The 18,205-nt window shown below is 46.5% G+C and overlaps 1 protein-coding gene across 2 annotated transcripts in view; it reads right to left on the reverse strand.

The window, feature by feature from the left end:
• Positions 1 to 18,205, reverse strand: part of STK11IP (serine/threonine kinase 11 interacting protein) — a 214,385-nt gene that overhangs the window by 100,365 nt on the left and 95,815 nt on the right. For both annotated transcript variants that reach the window (XM_069227211.1, XM_069227210.1), the window contains 4 exons: positions 17,307 to 17,474; positions 13,534 to 13,603; positions 5,621 to 6,016; positions 4,668 to 4,864 (listed from right to left, as the gene is read on the reverse strand). In XM_069227211.1, the coding sequence (XP_069083312.1) occupies positions 4,668 to 4,864; positions 5,621 to 6,016; positions 13,534 to 13,603; positions 17,307 to 17,474 (831 nt within the window). The remainder of the gene's footprint in view (positions 1 to 4,667; positions 4,865 to 5,620; positions 6,017 to 13,533; positions 13,604 to 17,306; positions 17,475 to 18,205) is intronic.

Raw genomic sequence — 18,205 nt, forward strand, 5'->3', positions numbered from 1 at the left:
AAAGTCAGTCTCAGAGTTGACCTAACTGAAATCCGGGGCCAAGGCTGAACTAACGGGATTAAAGCCTTAATGTCCTAAGGTTCTTTCCCAATGGAAGACACAAAACTGAACCGTGTCTGAATGGCTTTGATGAAGGAGAACGTCTGAGAAGTAGTCAGGTGTGACTTCGGCACAATTATAGTGAACTCCAAAGATGACAGGAGGTTCACACAAAGACCTCTGAAAGTGGGTTCCCACCACCATCATCACTTTCCTGAACACCCAAAGGGTGCTGGCGAGACCAAAGGGGAGCACAGAGAACTGGAAATGCTTGACTTACAACACAAACTACAAGAAATGCCGATGAGCCGACAAGACAGGAACATGGAAACAGCCTTTCTGCAGGTAAAAGGCCACCATCCAGTCTCCAGGGCAGACAAGACCTGGGCAGGGTAAGCATTCTGAATTTCTCCTTTAGGAGGAATGCTTGGAGAGGACAGAAGTCTAGATTAGGCCGAAGACTTTATTCGAAGGCACCAGAAATTAGCAGGAATAACAACCACACCCTACTTCTGGCACTGGCACCCTCTCTCCAGCCTTTAAGTCCAAAAGGGCTTGCACTTCCTGCCGCAAAATGGAGAGATGGTCCTCCTTTGTTGGACAGACGGACGGAGGAAAGTTTGGCAGGAAGAAAGAAAGGGCAAAATGCAGCCTTTCCAAACAAGTTTTATGACCCACCTGTCTGAAGTGATTACTTGCTACCCTGAATAGAATCAGTGGATTCGGACTCACACCGCCTGGCTGGGACCCTGTAAAAGTACACTAAAGAGATTGGCAGATGGGGATTTAGGAGGGAGGTAGTAGTCTCAGGAGCACGCTGACCCTGGCTGCGGTGGGCACCTCTGCCTTTGCTGTAAAACTGCTGGGTCCCTTGAGGTAGCTGGACAGGTTGGTGGTAAGGGACACCTCTGCCAATGCATGAAAGGAGCACTGGAACTGGTGTTGGTGGCGAAACAGGGCGGAAAGGACCAGAGAATGAGTGGTAGCTCTACTCTTTGAACCATCTCAGGAGGGTGTCAGCCTTGCCCCCAAATAGGTAAGTTCAACATAAGGGCATGTCCATCATGGAGGACTGGAAATCGCAAGCGAACCCGGTCGAGCGCAGCCATGCATGGCAGTGAATGGCAACGCTGGTGCCTATTGCACGCCTGATGGAGTTGGAGGTGTCCAAGCAGCAACAAATTGTGAACATAGCTATATCACAACTACTTTGAATCGCCTAATTGCTTGAGACAGTATAGGGCGAAGGTCTTCTGGCACACCAGGGAGGACTTGTGTCACTGAGTCCCAAAGGGCGGGACCATAACAGCCCAACAAACAGAAAGCGTTAACAGAATACAGGGCCAACCTAGTAGGCTAAAAGAAGTGCTTCGGAATGACTCTACTCGCTTCAATTCCCTGTCAGGGGGAGTGGTACAAAAAGTGTTTGGATTGGAACAGCTGACGGAGGCCTGCACCACAAGACTTTCTGGAGAGGGGTGCTGGGACAAGAAAGCTGGGTCGCCTGGAGCTGGGTGATGGCAGCTGGCAATTTGTCAATGGACTCCCAGGCCAGAGCAAGTTTTGGCCCAAGTTCCTAAAAGGGTATCCGTTAGAGCCTAATTGAAAATAAAGAGAGGCTCAGAAGAAGTCTGGCCCGGTTGCAGAATCTCAATAAGAACATTAGTTTTCATCTCCAGGGTGGGGAGCTGGAGATCAAGGACTTCAGCTGCCCTACGCATGACCGCGGCTTAGGATGCATATTCTTCTGTGGCTGGTGCAGGAAGAGAGAAAAGAGTTGTCTCTGGGAACCCTGTGGCAACTCCAGTGCAGCATTTGGGTGCAACATTGGTTGAAGTTGGACCGGCATCAGAGAGGACAATGGGGATACCTCTTCGGGTGGCGAGGTTGACGTATCCAGGCCCAGTGTGTTTTGGGGAGTTGGGGGCAGAAATTGGAACAGAAGCCAGAAACCAAACTGACTCAGAGGGACCAGGTGGCACGGATAGTGAAACTGCCCGCATTATTCCACATGGAAAGCCACTTGGCTAATTGGGGCCCAAAGGTGCACTAGAGGGGGTTGGTAAGGAACTGGGGCGAGAGCACAGCAACGTTCAGCTCTGATTTGGCACAGTGTGGTAGAAGGCGCCAGAAATTAGGGTTGTGCTCGAATCAGCTGCAAAATCAGCTACGAAGTCGGCCAACTTCGAGAGCATCAAGACACCTGGCGCCAACCACATGATTGCTCAGGGGAGTGAGAGCAGGGCAAAGTAGCACAAATCCACTTCAATTGCTTCGGTTTGTGCTTACTTGAAGATTTGAAGCGCAACAAAGACCAGCCCTTGGAGAAGCTCCATTGACTGAGAAAATGACCAGGATTGGACCTTTGGCAGGGAATGGGACTTGGAGCAGTCCCAGCACTGAATTTTCTTATGCGTGGTGAAAAAGTTTCACCTTCCATTCGCTGCTGGCCTTCGGGTTCACTGATGCACAGTATCAGTTGGTCTTGGAGTCGTGGGTTGACCTCAGACATCACAGCACACCTGGTGTGGATCCGCCAGACACCTGTTTGCGACAGTCACTACAGGGCATGAAACCTGTAATTTAAAGAGGGTGACATCCCTTGAACACTAAGTGAATATGGAGAAACAAATTTAAGTAAAGTGTCTCAGAGACGAAAAGAAGCTCCAGATGGGTATCTGGCAATGTGGAAAGAAAGGGACTGATATCAGTGCCCAGGAGCGGTGCCAATATAGGCTCAACACATCATTTCCAGAGGAGAAAAGGGTCACTGAGGGGCTGCAAGGTGCAATCTTCCGGCATGCAGGAGTATCGCTGAAAAAATTCCCAGATTCAGTTTGTCGCCTGAGGAATATTCAAAAGGTAAGGAATATGCAGCTAAAAGGCTCTAATAGAAACAGCTGAAGGTGTTATCCCATTTCTATGGCAACTGAATGTGGCCTTAAACTTAAAGGACCTTTGTGCTAAAAGGATGAACGCAAAGGCTACCTCTTCAATAGAGGGTCTCCCGACCGCAAAGGATACAAAGCATCAATGTCAAGGCTACTCTCTCCTATAGGGAGGGACATCCAGTCACAGACTATTAGCTGTTAGAATGATTATGTTGTTTTCCTTCTAGCTATCCCTCTTTCTGGTTACACTTGAGTCATCTTGATTCAGACAGAACGCACATTTATTTCACATCATTATTCTTTGCAATGTGATAACCAAACACTGGATATTTTCACAATATTTGAGTGGACTGTTCTGTTCCACATAATTGTAATTGAATTACAAACAAAGTTTCATGGAAAGCTGACAACTGTGTGTTTTAATTATTGTTACTGTTCAAAGGACACAGTTCTTGCAGAATGAAAATAAGTAAAAGGGCATCAGGCCATTTTCTGCCAATTGTTTGTCCTGCAAGATTCACCAACGACTAAATAACGATACATAAACTAAGCACAGGGTGTAAAACGGAGAAAAGCTTTGTACCAGGCGACACAGACAGGCAATGCACTAATCCATCAACTGCATTGGCTGAAGGCTAAAGGGAAGGCATTTGACCTTCACTTGCTGCACTTATCAGCCCAGCTGCTAGCATACGATGAGAATAGCAGACTCTGCTTTTATTTTGAACATAAACTCTTGCAGTTCAAATAGGTATGAGGGTGGGAACCATTTCTGAACCTCAAATTAGGCTTTCCTTTTGGTGTTCAAATTTGCTTAGTGAACAGAAGAATGGGGGTGGGATTTCTATCAAATTATGCAGCAAAAATGTTGGAATAGGTTTTGTTGTTCACACTAAAGGTAAATGCTGCAGCTACTATTCTGTTTATTTTTTTTTCTGTAGTTACTATTTATATTGTGTGCACTAGGATAGGATTTTGATTGTAAAATAAATCTTGAAAATATATCCATTGTTTCCTGGCGTCCTTAAGTATGCCTTTTCCCTAATGGAAGAGGGTTTGGATTCCACTACCCATTTCTCATATGATTATTGTTACCAGAAACACATCTCATTCAAATGTTGTACAAAGGGTTGTGGGGTGGTTGCAGTCCAACTACTGTCTGTCTCGGTTGGCACATTGACAAAGTCTTTGGTGACAGTGGGGCTAGAAAGATTCATTCTGGGCTGTGTTCTAGCAGATGTTGTAGAAAAATGTATCAGTGCCACAGTGCTCGGAAACACTGGAGGTGAAGGTATGATTTACAATATCATCATTTTACGGATACATCCACTAACAATGTGCCAGATTGTGGGAGCGCATTTCCACAAGGATCATCCTTTGGTAACTGCCGTAAAGCAACAGGAATAGGTAAGTGCCAGAAACCATCTGTCACAGACCAGTTGCCGTGGCCCAGAGAATGCTGGTGGGTCAAGCACTGCATGCCTCCAAAGTTGTTGTTCATAAGTGATTCTGTCCCATGTCTTTATCCCTCAACAAATGGACATTTAGAGCTCAGCTGAAATCTTTGGATTAAGACACTTACTGAGAGAGAAGTAGCATTACATATTGACTAAGTCATCTAAGAGGTGATGGCCCTGCCTTTCTATAGCCGATAGGGGCCTTCCCTGACCAACCTTCTCCAGATCATCATTCAAGCTCCCAGAATGCACATACATGTGACTACACACAAATCCTCACCTTCCACTTCCAGGGAACGTCCGAGGTCTCAATGTTCAATAAGCTGACCAGCTCCATCTTCTGCAGGTCTTGGGCATTCGACAGATCCACCTCAATAAGATGCCTGCGGGTCACACGCAGGAAGATCCAGTCATCTTCAGTGTCACCTGGATCCTTTCCCAAGAGCGGGCAGACCACGATGGGATCACAAAGGTCCACTTGAAACATGAACAGGAGAAAAAGGAATAATTAGATGATGTCACTGAAATGAAACAGAACATCAATGAAATGAAACATAATATTCAGAATTCAGCATGCATGCACCATGAGGACAAAGCACACTGGAGCCATAACCATACCAAGAGCACCAGACATGGCATACAGCACTACATAAAGGTCAATAATGAAAAATAAACAGAATCTATTGAAAACATCGACAGGGTCTTTATAGAGAGGTATGTGAACAGCAAGCAGAGACTGCCCGTAGATCTGAGAGCATACATAGCAGCCATAGCAGAGTGGAGAGATTGTGAAGACCAGAACAGACAAAGAAATGCAAAACAAAGTTATACAAAGGGGATAAAGAATCCCACGGAAGTCGAGGACACAGACAGACAATAAGAGGAAGAACAAGAATGTCTCAGAACAATGAGCAAAGGGATGGTTGTACAGAGTGAAATGCATAAACCAGAGGTCAGGAGCATATCTCTTGGAAGGCATGCAGCAGTGGGGAGGCTCCAAGCATAGGAGAGGACAAAAGAAGGCGCATTCACAAAGCACTGCAGAGGAAGGTTCACACATAGGAAGTGGAGGAGGAGGTAAGACAAACACAGAAAAGGTTTGTATACACAGAAGGAGAGCACAGGGCAGACAGAGTATTGCATACACACAAAAGAGGAACCACTGAGAGAAGAAAGCATAGCAATGCATGCAAAAGGGTATTGATGCCAGGCATTCCTAGAAGCAAGCCCTACCCTCTACATCCTTTGGATCTATGTTCCTCTTTTCTTCGTCCCTATGTTCTTCTTGCTTCATGCTTTCTGCATGTTCCTTGTCCTGCTCTCTTTCACAGACATTTTCCCTGACTGAGGGCTTCTGGGCTTGCTCATTGGTGTCTTTCGGAGGAGCTGCGATTCCTGTTACCAAGTCAGGGGTTCTCTCCTGTTCCTGGATCTTGCTCTCACTCGAGATGACTGGTGGAGTCCCAGGGCCAGTGACATCTGTCTGATGTACAGTGCAAGTGGGTTCATTTTGCAGGGACCCACTGAGCTCATTCTCCAGATGGTGCCGGTACTGAAGCCAGTCTGCCCCAAACTGATCTCGGAAACTGTCAATGCGTGCAATGTCCTGCTGGTGATGGAGGACGATATCTGCAAAAAGGAAGAAACACAAGTAACGTGAGGCAAAAAAGCCATACAGGGAAGGCATTGAGACAGGGGTTGGCATAGGGATTAACATTATAGATCAGTAAATCATCTGCCTGGGCATGGGCCTTTCAGGGAAGGATTTTGTTAAAGTTTGGGAACTCTCCCAAACTCATGAGTTTATAGGTAGTCAAAAACCCTTCTATGGCCCAGTAGCACCACAAAGCAGTCCTATATTTACTCTTGATAACTGGAGTAAACAAATTGTCAGGGTAGCACCAGGAAGGAACATCACAAAATTAGTATAGGAAAAGGGATGTTCGACATGATAAAAAATGCAGTTAAGGTAATGTGAAAGGCATGTTTGCACGTAAGCGAACCTCTTTGCCTGCGCCAATACTCATGCAAGGGTCGAGACAGGAGCTCTTGGGAGGTGCATTAAGTGCCATCTGGAAAGTAGCTAAAGTAACCCCCACATGGAAGGCTTTGGAAGGAGACATGGAGGACAGCACAGGCATTCCTTGCCCCGGGTGCTGTCAATAACAGCGACCCCACCAGCGCGGGAGCTCATGCGGCTTAGTAAGGGCATGCCTGTACGCCAGCAGTAAGAAATGCAGCAGGTGTCTGAAACTGTCCGTCCATCCTTCTCTGCTGCGCTCTCCCCAGCACAGATGCAAACTCCGGAGTATGCACCTGTGGTGGAGGGACACAAACCAAGACCCTGTTACTGATTTGGTAATATGATGCCCCTAGTGTAAACCAGAATATTTTAAGCTTCCATTTATTGAAATTTTAGAATATTGTCCAAAATTACAGGCTGGTGTTAGGGGCTGAATGTAGTTGATTTATTGCTTGTACAGCTATTGCCTGTTTTATTGTCTATTTCCTTGGCATCGGAGGACCCAGTCCACTGCTAAGATGTTTATTTCATGGTTTAAGTAGAGCTATTTCATTACCTTTCTTGATATTTCTTTGTGGCATCATAACCGCTATATTTAGAACAACATACTGAGGACAGACTCCAAATACGTGCTTGCTGCACAAGATCCTAGATTGTGAAATCTCTGCACCTTTTCAGGGTCCTAACTGTCTTGAAATGGGAAGTTCAGAAAAATGAAAGGCACTGAAAGGTAGAATGCAGAAAGACACTTTAAAAATGTTGAAAAATAAGAGGACAAGTCAAATTGCCTGTTTTGTTTATCTGAACTGCCTGGATCACAATGAAATTGCCCTTAGGACATCACCAGTTCCTAAATGACCCAGAACAGAGTTGAGGTCACGCTGCAAACTGAAATATTACAAAAGTTCATGAGTGCCCTGTCAGATTGACATGTAAAACTTAAAGGGTTTAACAATTTTTTAATTGAGTCCTGCTTTTGTTAAAAAATTTTTTTAGGGGGAAACCATACCCACCACCAAAACCCTCTAACGCTTGAGACATTGCACCGTGAGGATTGCATGCTTTTTAGGTATTGGGCTCACATTTTCCTTCCTTGCCTTAGGATCCTGGTTATTTGTTGTGAAGAGAGTCTGAGAATACACCAATGAACAGGGAAGAAGATGCCTAAGACTACACGCAAATAGTCTGGGAAAAGCACAAGAGTGGGCCTCGGAGACAAACACACGGTGATTCGGAGACGTGCACATTGGGATAACTAATATGGCGACAGTGGCTGATGCAGACACTAAAAGGGAATACACCGACAGAAGACACACCAACACTTGGACGGGGAAGCAAGAGATTTGGAGAAGGAATGCTCAAAATACTGCAACAATGGGAATGGAAACAGACACACAGTTGTCCACATACATGCATATATCCATAGTGGAACACACCACATTCTTAGCTGAGAAATACAGACTATAACTACATTATACCACTATTCGTGAACTCACTTTGGTTAAAAGGAACCCAAAACTTTGGACCATGCTCATTCAATGTTTAACCCCCTTGACTATACTGGACAGTAAGAAAGGGCCAGATGATCTGTCAAAACCCCCAGGTTATGCCACTTTCCTGGCTCTGTTCCCCTCTACAGATCTTGTTTTGCATGAAAACAAGGAGTTCTCATGAAAGATGAACCATTTCAACCTCCAACTGATTTATTAAGTTAAGTGGCTTTAATTCTCAAACTGATCAGTTTGATCACCGTAATGCATTCTCAAATCATACATTAAAATAATATTTTCTGCATTTCAGAGTATCATACTTTGTCAGGGTCTTGTGCCTCAGAGGACCCAGTGACACTGGCGGGAAAATGCCAACACTTCCCTCGGACACTGGGACTGGACTGCCCGATAACCACTCTGGAACAAGCGGACACTGGTCCCATCAATTAATGGGCACCGGTGAGAGGACACTCCGACTCCAGGACACAAAGAGTACATATTGCAGCTGTTGAGAGTGACAAAGGGACAGTAAATAAATACACTGACAGAGCCGAGGTACATACTGGGACAGTGAAGACACTCTTAGGCTGTCTCAGCAGAGAGATAAAATACTGGTCAGGGGAACTCTAGTCTCCTCTTGAAGGACTCATCGGCACTGGCAGGCACCGTGTTCTGCTGCACACGAAGACAGTCGCTGCAATCTGCATCTTAGTCATGTCCCAGGCACTACAACCGGGTATCGTTTCATCTGTTCCTACCATCAGCTGCGGCTACCCAGGAGCTCACCAATGACACATAATCCAAGCTTCAATCACTGAACGCAAATCCTACCCTACGGGTCTTTTCAGTCTGTAACCTTTGTGTCACTTACAAGTTGAGGTACTCAGAAAAGAAACATGGCTCTCCCACCACAACGGGCAAACATTCCAGACTGGATTCCTTAATGGAATAAGATTTTCTTTCAATCAATCAATCGTGTACCTGTAAAACACAACTTTTCACCTGCAAGGGTATCCAGGCGCTGGGGATGGTCTCGTTTGAAATGCCAGGTTTTGAGCACTTTCCTGAAGTGACTGAGTGAAGGGGTGGTGCGTAGGGAGGGCATTCAAGACCTTGGCGGTGAGGAAGGAGAAGGAGCGTTCTCCGGCGCGGCAGTGACAGGTGCAAGAGATCTGCGCGGGGGCCCGGTGTGCAGAGCGGAGGAAGTGCAGGCGCTGGTTAAGGTAGACAGGTCCTTGGTCTTGGAGGGCCTTGTAAACATGGGTGAGGATCTAGAAGGGGCATCGCTTCTAGGCCGGAGCAGGCAGAAGTCTTTCAGATGCTGGGAGATGTGGGCTCTCTGGGCAGGTTGAGAATCTGTCTGGCTTCTTCAACCCTCCAGGAGTGTTTGTGCACCTCAGTGCAGGAGCTTTCATTAAATGTTAGATTGTTCAAGCACATGCGTCCCTTTGATTTCTATATGGTCCCAAGAAAACTATACGGATTTTTTGGCACATTGAGGGATACGCTTGGTGCAAACCCAAAAAGAATCTCATTACAGTCTGAAGATAGAAAAATGTGCAGATATTTTCAATTCCTCCTTAGTATTGTGTTGTATGTCTCAAATGAATACCCTAAACCCCAAAACACTAACTAGGAAAATACTGGCTGAATGTCTCGAGTCTGACAATACCAAATACATTTGGGTTTTCCTAGGGAATGTTGTCTTCACAATTAATTAAGCAATACTAGATCAGATCAAGCAACTGTGGAAGAAATAATGTTTATGGAGCACTGTTCATTCATTTGATGACGCATCAAACTCAAAACTATATAAAAAGTACATAAACCATATATTTTTGAAATCTGTCTGAATCAAGGAAACCATTGATGGACGCCAAACCTCCCGTGCACTGACCGGGTGACCAGCGGAGCACTTTGCAGATGATATTTGTCAGGTTTTTGGGTTTTCCCCCAAAACATGGTTCAGTCCCTCCAAACTCCCTGCCAAGACCAGACCCCACCCTCTCATCTCGGTTTCCCTTGTTCTCCTAAGCACAGGGTCGCCAGGCGTTTGGGATCTCTATGGCCGTAGGGAAGTCTACAGGCAAGAAACTGGATGCAGTAAATGCTGGAAATTTAGAACACAGCTGCAAAGGAAATCCCGATTTAGGGGCACCTGTCTTTTAGTCACAGACATCCCTGGGCTGTATGAAAAAATACCACATCCGTATATTTTTAACATTTACACATCATAAGCTTTATATCACTGTGTGCCAAAGAGCCCTCACTCAGATTGTCTCAACAATGCACTAAACAAAGCATTTCTCAGACTTTCAACAGTTTTCACCCAAAACATGATAGTTTCCATAGTCTTCCTTACACAGGAACACATCCCGCTCAAGGCTTGGCCCAAAACTGTGTCCCCTACATCTCTGAGCATGGGGTTATCAGACATGGGTGTGTTAATTATGGGTCTAAGCAGAGTGCCACATCCTGGACAAGAGGGGATATTTTTGATGGGGAGATTCAAATGGGGATATCTGCAGTATTTGGGTGCAGGGTTGGGCAGGACCCAGGAGAACTTGACCCAATCCATTTACGAGAACTAGAGAGAGAGAGAGGTTAAACCACGGTGATATGACGTGTGAATCCCGACCTGTTATATCAGCCAAATAAACAAATTATGGGCAAACCCAACCAGAATTCTTAATTTTTCTGTGACAAGAAACTCCGTACCTTCAGGCAAATGGCAAAGGTCTTATCCATCCAATGTTCCCACAACTCCTCCAATAAAAGAGTACCTGTTGAGGTACTAGGGAATTACTTCCAGCCCAGGTGCATTCGATATATGCAAGAGAGGGAGAGCAGGGCTATCATGGGCAAACAAACAATCTTAACTGTGGTGGAAAGCTGAAAATAAACTATGGAAATAAGGAGAAGATTGACTTAATCCTGTCCTGGACACAACCATGTCTGATAGCCTGCTAAATTTGTATAGATTAGATTCTTGGCACAAAAAAAGAGGCAGCGACTTCCATTGTGAATGACCTGCTTCACATGGTTTCCAATTATATTTTGGAATCTTCACAAGAAATCTATTTTCCAATCTTAATGCAGGTCCAGGAGAATATCATCTGAATCAAATGAGTGAAATGGGATATTCAGGAGTAAACACTGCCTTGCATATGAAATGAAAACATTTTGTAAAGCACAGATGTGACTTAGACGTTTTCCTGATGCTAGTCCAGATCAAACTCCCCAGACAGAAACAAAGGCACCAAACCAGACTACTTGAAAAGGATAATTTCCTTCCCTGACAACCAATGCTATTAGGCAAGAGCAGGAGATATGGGACCCTTCGCCATAGGCCAAGTACCAGTCTTGCAGCATCTTAACTTCTGAATATACCAAAGCCAGAAGACTGAGATATGCGGAGTTACAGTAGTCCAAACGTGTACACAAACACATTCAAGGATATGCACCTTATGAGAAGCAGTAAAAAAAGGTGCAAAACCTGTTTCAGTGCACGAGGCTGATACAAGAGTGATTTCATGATAGACTAAATCTCTTCTAATAAACAAGCTTCTAACTGCCGTCACAGGAGTAGGCCTAGAGCCCAGAGAAGAAGGCCAAAGAGGTAGTCCCCAGAACAGTGATGCTTTAGATTGGCACAAAATCTCCATTTTATGAATGAATTAAAGGATTTGTAGAGCACAAGACTACTCCACGGAGTGTCATGTTAGCGCTCATCCACGGATGGACTTTGGGGAGGCGTTCGTGCTAGGCCTGCGAATGAAGCTGAACATCACCAGCTAGCGTCACCATAATTCATGCATCAGAGGGAAAAAGGGAGAATCCAAGTGAGTAATCCAGGCGCGCTAGTGGACTGAAGTAAAGACTAAAGGCCTGCTGGAAGGCTGGCAAGGAGAAATGTCCGCTCAGCAAGAAGATCTGTGAGCCACGGAAGGGCAGCACCTCTTAACCATATGTTCTATAAACTCAGCCAAAAGAATCCAGTGAGTTCTGGTGCCACATACAGCTGGAAGGTCTAAAACAATTGCAGCAGCTAGAATGTTATAATCGACAGAGTGGCCTCAGTCATCTAGGGCGGACGCGATCATGAGCTCTGCGCTTCCCCTGGGCTGGGAGTGTGAGAAAGCTGGTACAAACTCTAATAACAAAGGAAACCTTGTCTTCTCCAGCAAGTGAGTTACATACCATAGCTGGGAGACACTCAGGACCCAAAGATGGCATGGTAAGCATCGGGGTCACACAGGTCCAATTTAAGGGAGTCGGAACAGGATTTAAAGTGATTGGGTTACCTGCACTAATAATAATTGAGGACTACCCAAAGGACCCTTTTTTCTCAAGCTTTGAATAGCAAAAGATTAGAAAAAACAACAAGTTTCTAAACCTATGCCTTGCAGTTTGCATCCAGCTCACTGAAGTCTTTCAATAGCTTGCTGTGCTATATCAGAAGGACTGTAACTTAAGAACTGCAAATAACAAAATGATCTCTGTAATAAACTACTGAGCTGTTTAGATAAAAGACCAATCAGAGATCTGCATGTTACCCACTGTGCTTTGCAGTGGGTATGTTAACCCTCTGTACTAGTTTTTGATGAGTCAAAACTGTGACTAAGCAACAGACAGATCTCTCCAGCAAGAAGACTAATCACCAGAGTTATCATGACAGTATTAGTCCCCTGTCAATCCCTGGGCACACAGACTTTTCTGCAGAAGATGCCTTAACACCACAAAATATTTTATAATGTAGCACCCTCGAGTTTAGCGCACTGTCCAGCAACACCGGTCGCACTGCCTATGGCTGGCACCGCAGGGTCCGCTGTGTGCCTACGGCTGGCACTGCAGGGTTCCGCTGCGTGCCTACGGCTGTGGGCTGGGCAGTGTGCCTGAGAGTGCACAGGGAGGGAAGTATCTGTACGAGTGAGGAATGAGTGGAGTGACTGCAGACAGCTCAGTGTGCCTCTGAGAGTGCAGGCCGAGCAGAGTGCCCCCCCGAGTGCAGGCCGAGCAGAGTGCCCCCCCCCCCCCCCGAGTGCAGGCCGAGCAGAGTGCCCCCCCCCCCCCGAGTGCAGGCCGAGCAGAGTGCCCCCGAGTTCAAGGTGAGATTGTACGCCTGTGCAAGGTGAAATGTATGTACGCCTGTATGAGTGTATGTATGTATGTATGGCCGTGAGAGTGGAGGCTGAGCAGTGCCCCTGTGTGAGTGCAGGCAGAGCACTGTGCCTCTGAGTTTAGGCAGAGATGTGTGTACGCCTGAGTGAGCGCAGGGTGAGATGTGTGTACGCCTGAGTGAGCGCAGGGTGAGATGTGTGTACGCCTGAGTGAGCACAGGGTGAGATGTGTGTACGCCTGAGTGAGCGCAGGGTGAGATGTGTGTACGCCTGAGTGAGCGCAGGGTGAGATGTGTGTATGTCTGTGTGAGCGCAGGGTGCAGCACATTAAAGTCAGACCTATTGACACTGCCAATGCTTGTTATGAATATTTCATAATATCTTGTATCCATACTAGGTGTTAAGGCTGCAGAGAGCAGACACCTATAAGAGGCTGATGTTGCCCAAGAGACTCAGTAAGGGTGAGGTGCACACGGGCAGAGTGGTAGGAATGACACTGACGGGGTGACTCACCTGTGGCCTTCGAGCTGCTGGTGTGCTCAGTGTCGCTGGGTTCAGAGATGCTGGCCTTGCGAACTTTCACCTAACGAAGGGAAACAAAAGGCAGAGTCATCAGCTTGGTGTGTGCAGGGCTGGACTCAGGATGGCACTGCAGAAGCAATACCACCTGCACGAAGGGACACATCCTCGGATACTGAGGCCTTGTAACGGAGCAGACTCAGGCGACAGATAAGACTTACTTCAGTCACATCTGGGTCTCTCTCAATACAGAGGCCTGGATGCCATCACACAGGCTGACACTGGTGGGTCAGTCAGAGCATAGACAAGTGTACGCAATCAATGCCCAGCTCGTGCCAAGGCAGAGATAAAGTACCTGCTGCCCACCTCCACACACTCCTAACTGGATACAGGCGGGCAGAATGTATCTGCACCTCCAGGGGGCATATAGGGCAACATAGCCACACACCAATAGGTGAATGAAGGCGCCAGGTGAATGATGAACTCTAGATATCAATGCATTAAATTGTAGTGCCACGCACATGTACTCATAGCAAAGAGGCAAGGGTGGAATGCAAATGAAGAGCAAGGCGCTTTGTTGCAGTCGCTTGAGTGTTCCGGACAGTATGGAGAGCGAAGTATTCCAAACACAGTAAAACTCACACAGTAAGTGGTTCCTTTACCGAAAAGGCACGGATTGTTTAACCATGCACGCCAGTCTTTCCTCAACCTAACATTACATCTCATCAGCAATGGGTCTAAACTTTAGGCTGATATGGTGCCCTCGCCCATCTGTGGCTGCAAGTTTGGGGTCTGACGGCAGTCGTCTTGCGTGCCCTGTAAGTGTGCCACTACGTTCCTTGTCTCTGTGGGCTGCTGTGAGGACGAGCCCATGAGTTAAAACGCTTACCTTGCCACCTGTAACGGCTACAGTTCCTCCCTCTGGCAATGCCACCATTCTTCACTTTGTTTACCCCACTTGATTTAGCTCCTACCCTCAGCTGTTCCATCCTTCGATCTCTTGCACCCACTTGTTCCTGCTTCTGCCAAACTGAGGTTTCTACCCTCTACTTTTCAGTTTTCAAATAAATCCATCACCCTGTGTTAGACCTGTCGGTGCTTGGCATGGTTTCCCCAGTCGTTTTGGCTTCTGACCTCCTGATTCTGTGCTGTATCTATTATTAGTTTATCCATGATTGGCATATCTGATTACTAATATGTCCCTACTATAGTGCACCGTGTGTGCCAGGGCCTGTAAATCAAATGCTACCAGTGGGCCTGTAGCACTGGTTGTGCCACCCACACGAGAGCCCTGTAAGCATGTCCCAGACCTGCCACTGCAGTGTCTGTGTATGCAGTTTAGCAATGCCAATTTGACCTGGTAAGTGTACCCACTTGCCAGGCTCAAACCTTCCCATCTACTACATGGCTTAGGGTGACTTACACGTAATACATGTAAGTCACCCTAAGGCAGCCCCATTGGCAGGGTTCAGTGTATTTAAAAGGTAGGCCATGTACTAGTGTGTTTTACATGTCCTGATAGTGAAATATTGCTAAATTCAATTTTCACTATTGTGAGGCATATTTCTCCCATACAGTAACATAGGGATTGCGTTGAAATATCTTTTAAGTGTAATTTCCGATTGGGAGCAGATAGAGATCTGGAGTTTGGGATCTCTGAGCTCACAATTTAAAATACATCTTTTGTTGAAGTTGATTTTTAGATTGCAAGTTTGAAAATGCCATTTTAGAAAGTCTGCATTTTCTTGCTTAACCAATTGGTGCCTCTGCCTAGCTGTGTAATACACGTTTGGTCAGGATGACAGTTGGGCTGATTCTGAATTCACGCTAGACAGTCACACTGCATATCTTGACAGGTCTTCCTGAGCTAGAGTGGTCTTGGGAGCGGTCACTTGCACCTGGATAGGGCTGTGTCCGTCCATACACAAAGCAGTCTCCAACCCCCTGGGGTGTGTCTGGGACCAGGGCAGGAAGGGCAGGGTCTTGTGCACTACAAAGACTTTCCTTTGAAGTTTGCCTACTTCAAACGCAGAAATGAGTACAAGTATTGGATCTCTAAGACCACAACTTTAGAATCCTTCTGAAGACATTCTGCCAGACAGAAGAGCTGGATGCTGTAGGAGGACCTGTCACTCTGCCTGTTGCTTTGTTGCGCTTCCTACTGCTTGCTGCCTCTGTCCTGGGAGTGAAAGGACTAGACTTTGCTTTCTACATCCCGCTTCCAAAGGTTCTCCAAGGGCTTGGACTGAGCTTGCCTACTGTTAGAAGTCTCAGGGACATCAAAGGCTTCATCTGCCAGCACCTGGGCTTTCTTGCCGAGAGCCAAATCGAGTCCCTGTGCCCTTGAAAGTGAGTTCTGGTGAAACAAAGAGGAAACCAAGTACATAGACTCCACAAGGACTTCGGAACTGGTGCACTGTCCGACTGCACGCTGCTGCCTGCATCGAGCCAGAGCCCACGCACTGCAGGCCTAATGACACTGCAGCACCTCCAAAGTCCTGCCACAGTGTGAATCCTGAGTGCGGTGTCCCCGACATACAGGACACCTGGTTCCAACTCCGCACCTGTGGTGTGATCGTGACCCTTCGAAGTGGACGCCTTGCGTCTTAACCTGCCGGATTCATCGAGCCTGCCGGAACGCAAGGAACTGATGCCTCATCACAGACGCTGCATCACCTCTCCTGCAACTGTAAGGAACCGATGCATCACGTCCCCTGCCTAGCAGTATGGAACCAATGCCTCACCTCCCCAGTCGCAGTAAGGCACAGACCATGCACCAGCTCCAGTGATTCCTCACCTTCCCGACTCAATGCAACATCTTTTTATCATCGTTTTTAAAGGTACTGTACCTGGAGTTTGTGCGACTCCTTGGCCGGCCCGCACTTCCTCGCAAATGGCTTCGGACTGTTGGGAATGACTCCATTAAGATGTCGTGACAGCCCCAATTGGAGCTATTGAGTTTCTAACTGCTATATTGAAGTTTAAGCTTTGAAAATGTATATCTTTGCTTGTGTGTGTTGGATGTTTGTCATTTTGGCCTTGTGTTATTCAGATAAATATTGGCTATTTGACTAAACTGGTGTGGAGTACCTTTGTGGTGTTACTGTGTGTACAAATACTTTCCACATTTCCTCGTAGATAAGCCTAACTGCTTGAGCCAAGCTCCCAAGGGGGAGAGCAGGGATCAGCTGTGTGGATCCCTTACCTTGACTAGAGTGAGGGCCCCTGCTTTGACAGGGTGTAAACCACTGCCAACGAGAGACCCCATTTCTAACAGTGCGCCTCCATAATTACCTCTCTTTTTCTCCCCTTTCCACACTCCTGTCACCTCCTCCTCTTTGAGACAGCATGCAATGCTAAAAATGCATCAGCGTAGTATAACATATCTCTCTCTGTCTCAATGAAAGGATGGCACACGTGAAGAGGCATAGATGTGTGGGTACCTTCAGGTATACATAGCTGGTTGCCTGCTAGTCTGCGGTTTATGAACAGGGATAGGTGTGTGGGATGGTTCTGTCTGCATCCTTGCATTTATGTGCCATCTACGCCAATGTATGTTGATGGTGTGTCTGCCTGTGTATGCACTACAGGAGATTTGCAACATGAAAGGCAGTGAACATTATGCTTGCTGGTATTTCAGTGACGGATTGAAACGAGCCCTGCGGTAATCCTTACATACACCAAATGGAGGCCATACATGAGTCAGTAGGTACTAAAACCTTCAGCGGATCACAGACCAGGCCACGAGTGGCAGAGGGGTCACTCACCTTGGACTTCTTACGGGGAAGCTTCGATGCGCTGCTGTCACCACCAGACGGGCTGTCGCTGGCATCGCCTGCGTACGAACTCTCCAAGGGAGCGGGCTCCGAGCTGTTTGCCTCTGGAGTATACATGCGCTGTGGAAACACCACCTGATGAGCAGACTGAGGGAGGGCCTACACAAGGAGAAACACTGAATTAAAATGAGGGGAGCAACATAAAAATAATGACCAAATAATCATCAATGAGGAGTACACAAGAGATAGATAAACTACAAAGTGAATAAAATAGATAGAGAAACCAAGAGGCAAGGGCATGAGATGGAGAAACCAGGAGGTGCAGAAGAGAGGGAGAAATTATTACCTGTGGACAAGCAATGGAAACATCATTAAACCCTTAGCTGCTGGACCTTTCCACCCCCTTCATTGCTGAGCCCGTTTTTGGCTATTTGGGGTAGTTTGCGCTTAAGCTTTCATAACTTTTTGTCCACGTCAGCTATCCACGCCAACTTTGTGTCCTTTTTTTTCCCAACATCCTAGGGATTCTAAAGATACCCAAAGTTTGTGGGTTTCCCTGGGGGAGACCAAGAAATTAGCCAAAATACAGCTAAAAGTTTGTTTTTTTTCCAGAAAAAAAGAAAAAAAGGAAAAAAGGGCTGCAGAAGAAGGCTCGTGGTTTTTCCCCTGAAAATGGCATCAACAAAGGGTTTGCGTTGCTAAAAGCACCATCTTCCCAGCTTTCAGGAACAAGCATAAACTTGAATAAAAAAAATAAAAAAAACACAATTTTGGCATTTTACTGGGACATGCCCCATTTTTTGAATTTTTTTTGTGCTTCCAGCCTCCTTCCAGTTAGTGACAGAAATGGGTGTGACGCCAATGCTGGATCCCAGAAAGCTAAATATTTC

This window comes from Pleurodeles waltl, chromosome 3_2 (genome assembly GCF_031143425.1).
Source record: "Pleurodeles waltl isolate 20211129_DDA chromosome 3_2, aPleWal1.hap1.20221129, whole genome shotgun sequence".
Lineage (NCBI taxonomy): Eukaryota > Metazoa > Chordata > Amphibia > Caudata > Salamandridae > Pleurodeles > Pleurodeles waltl.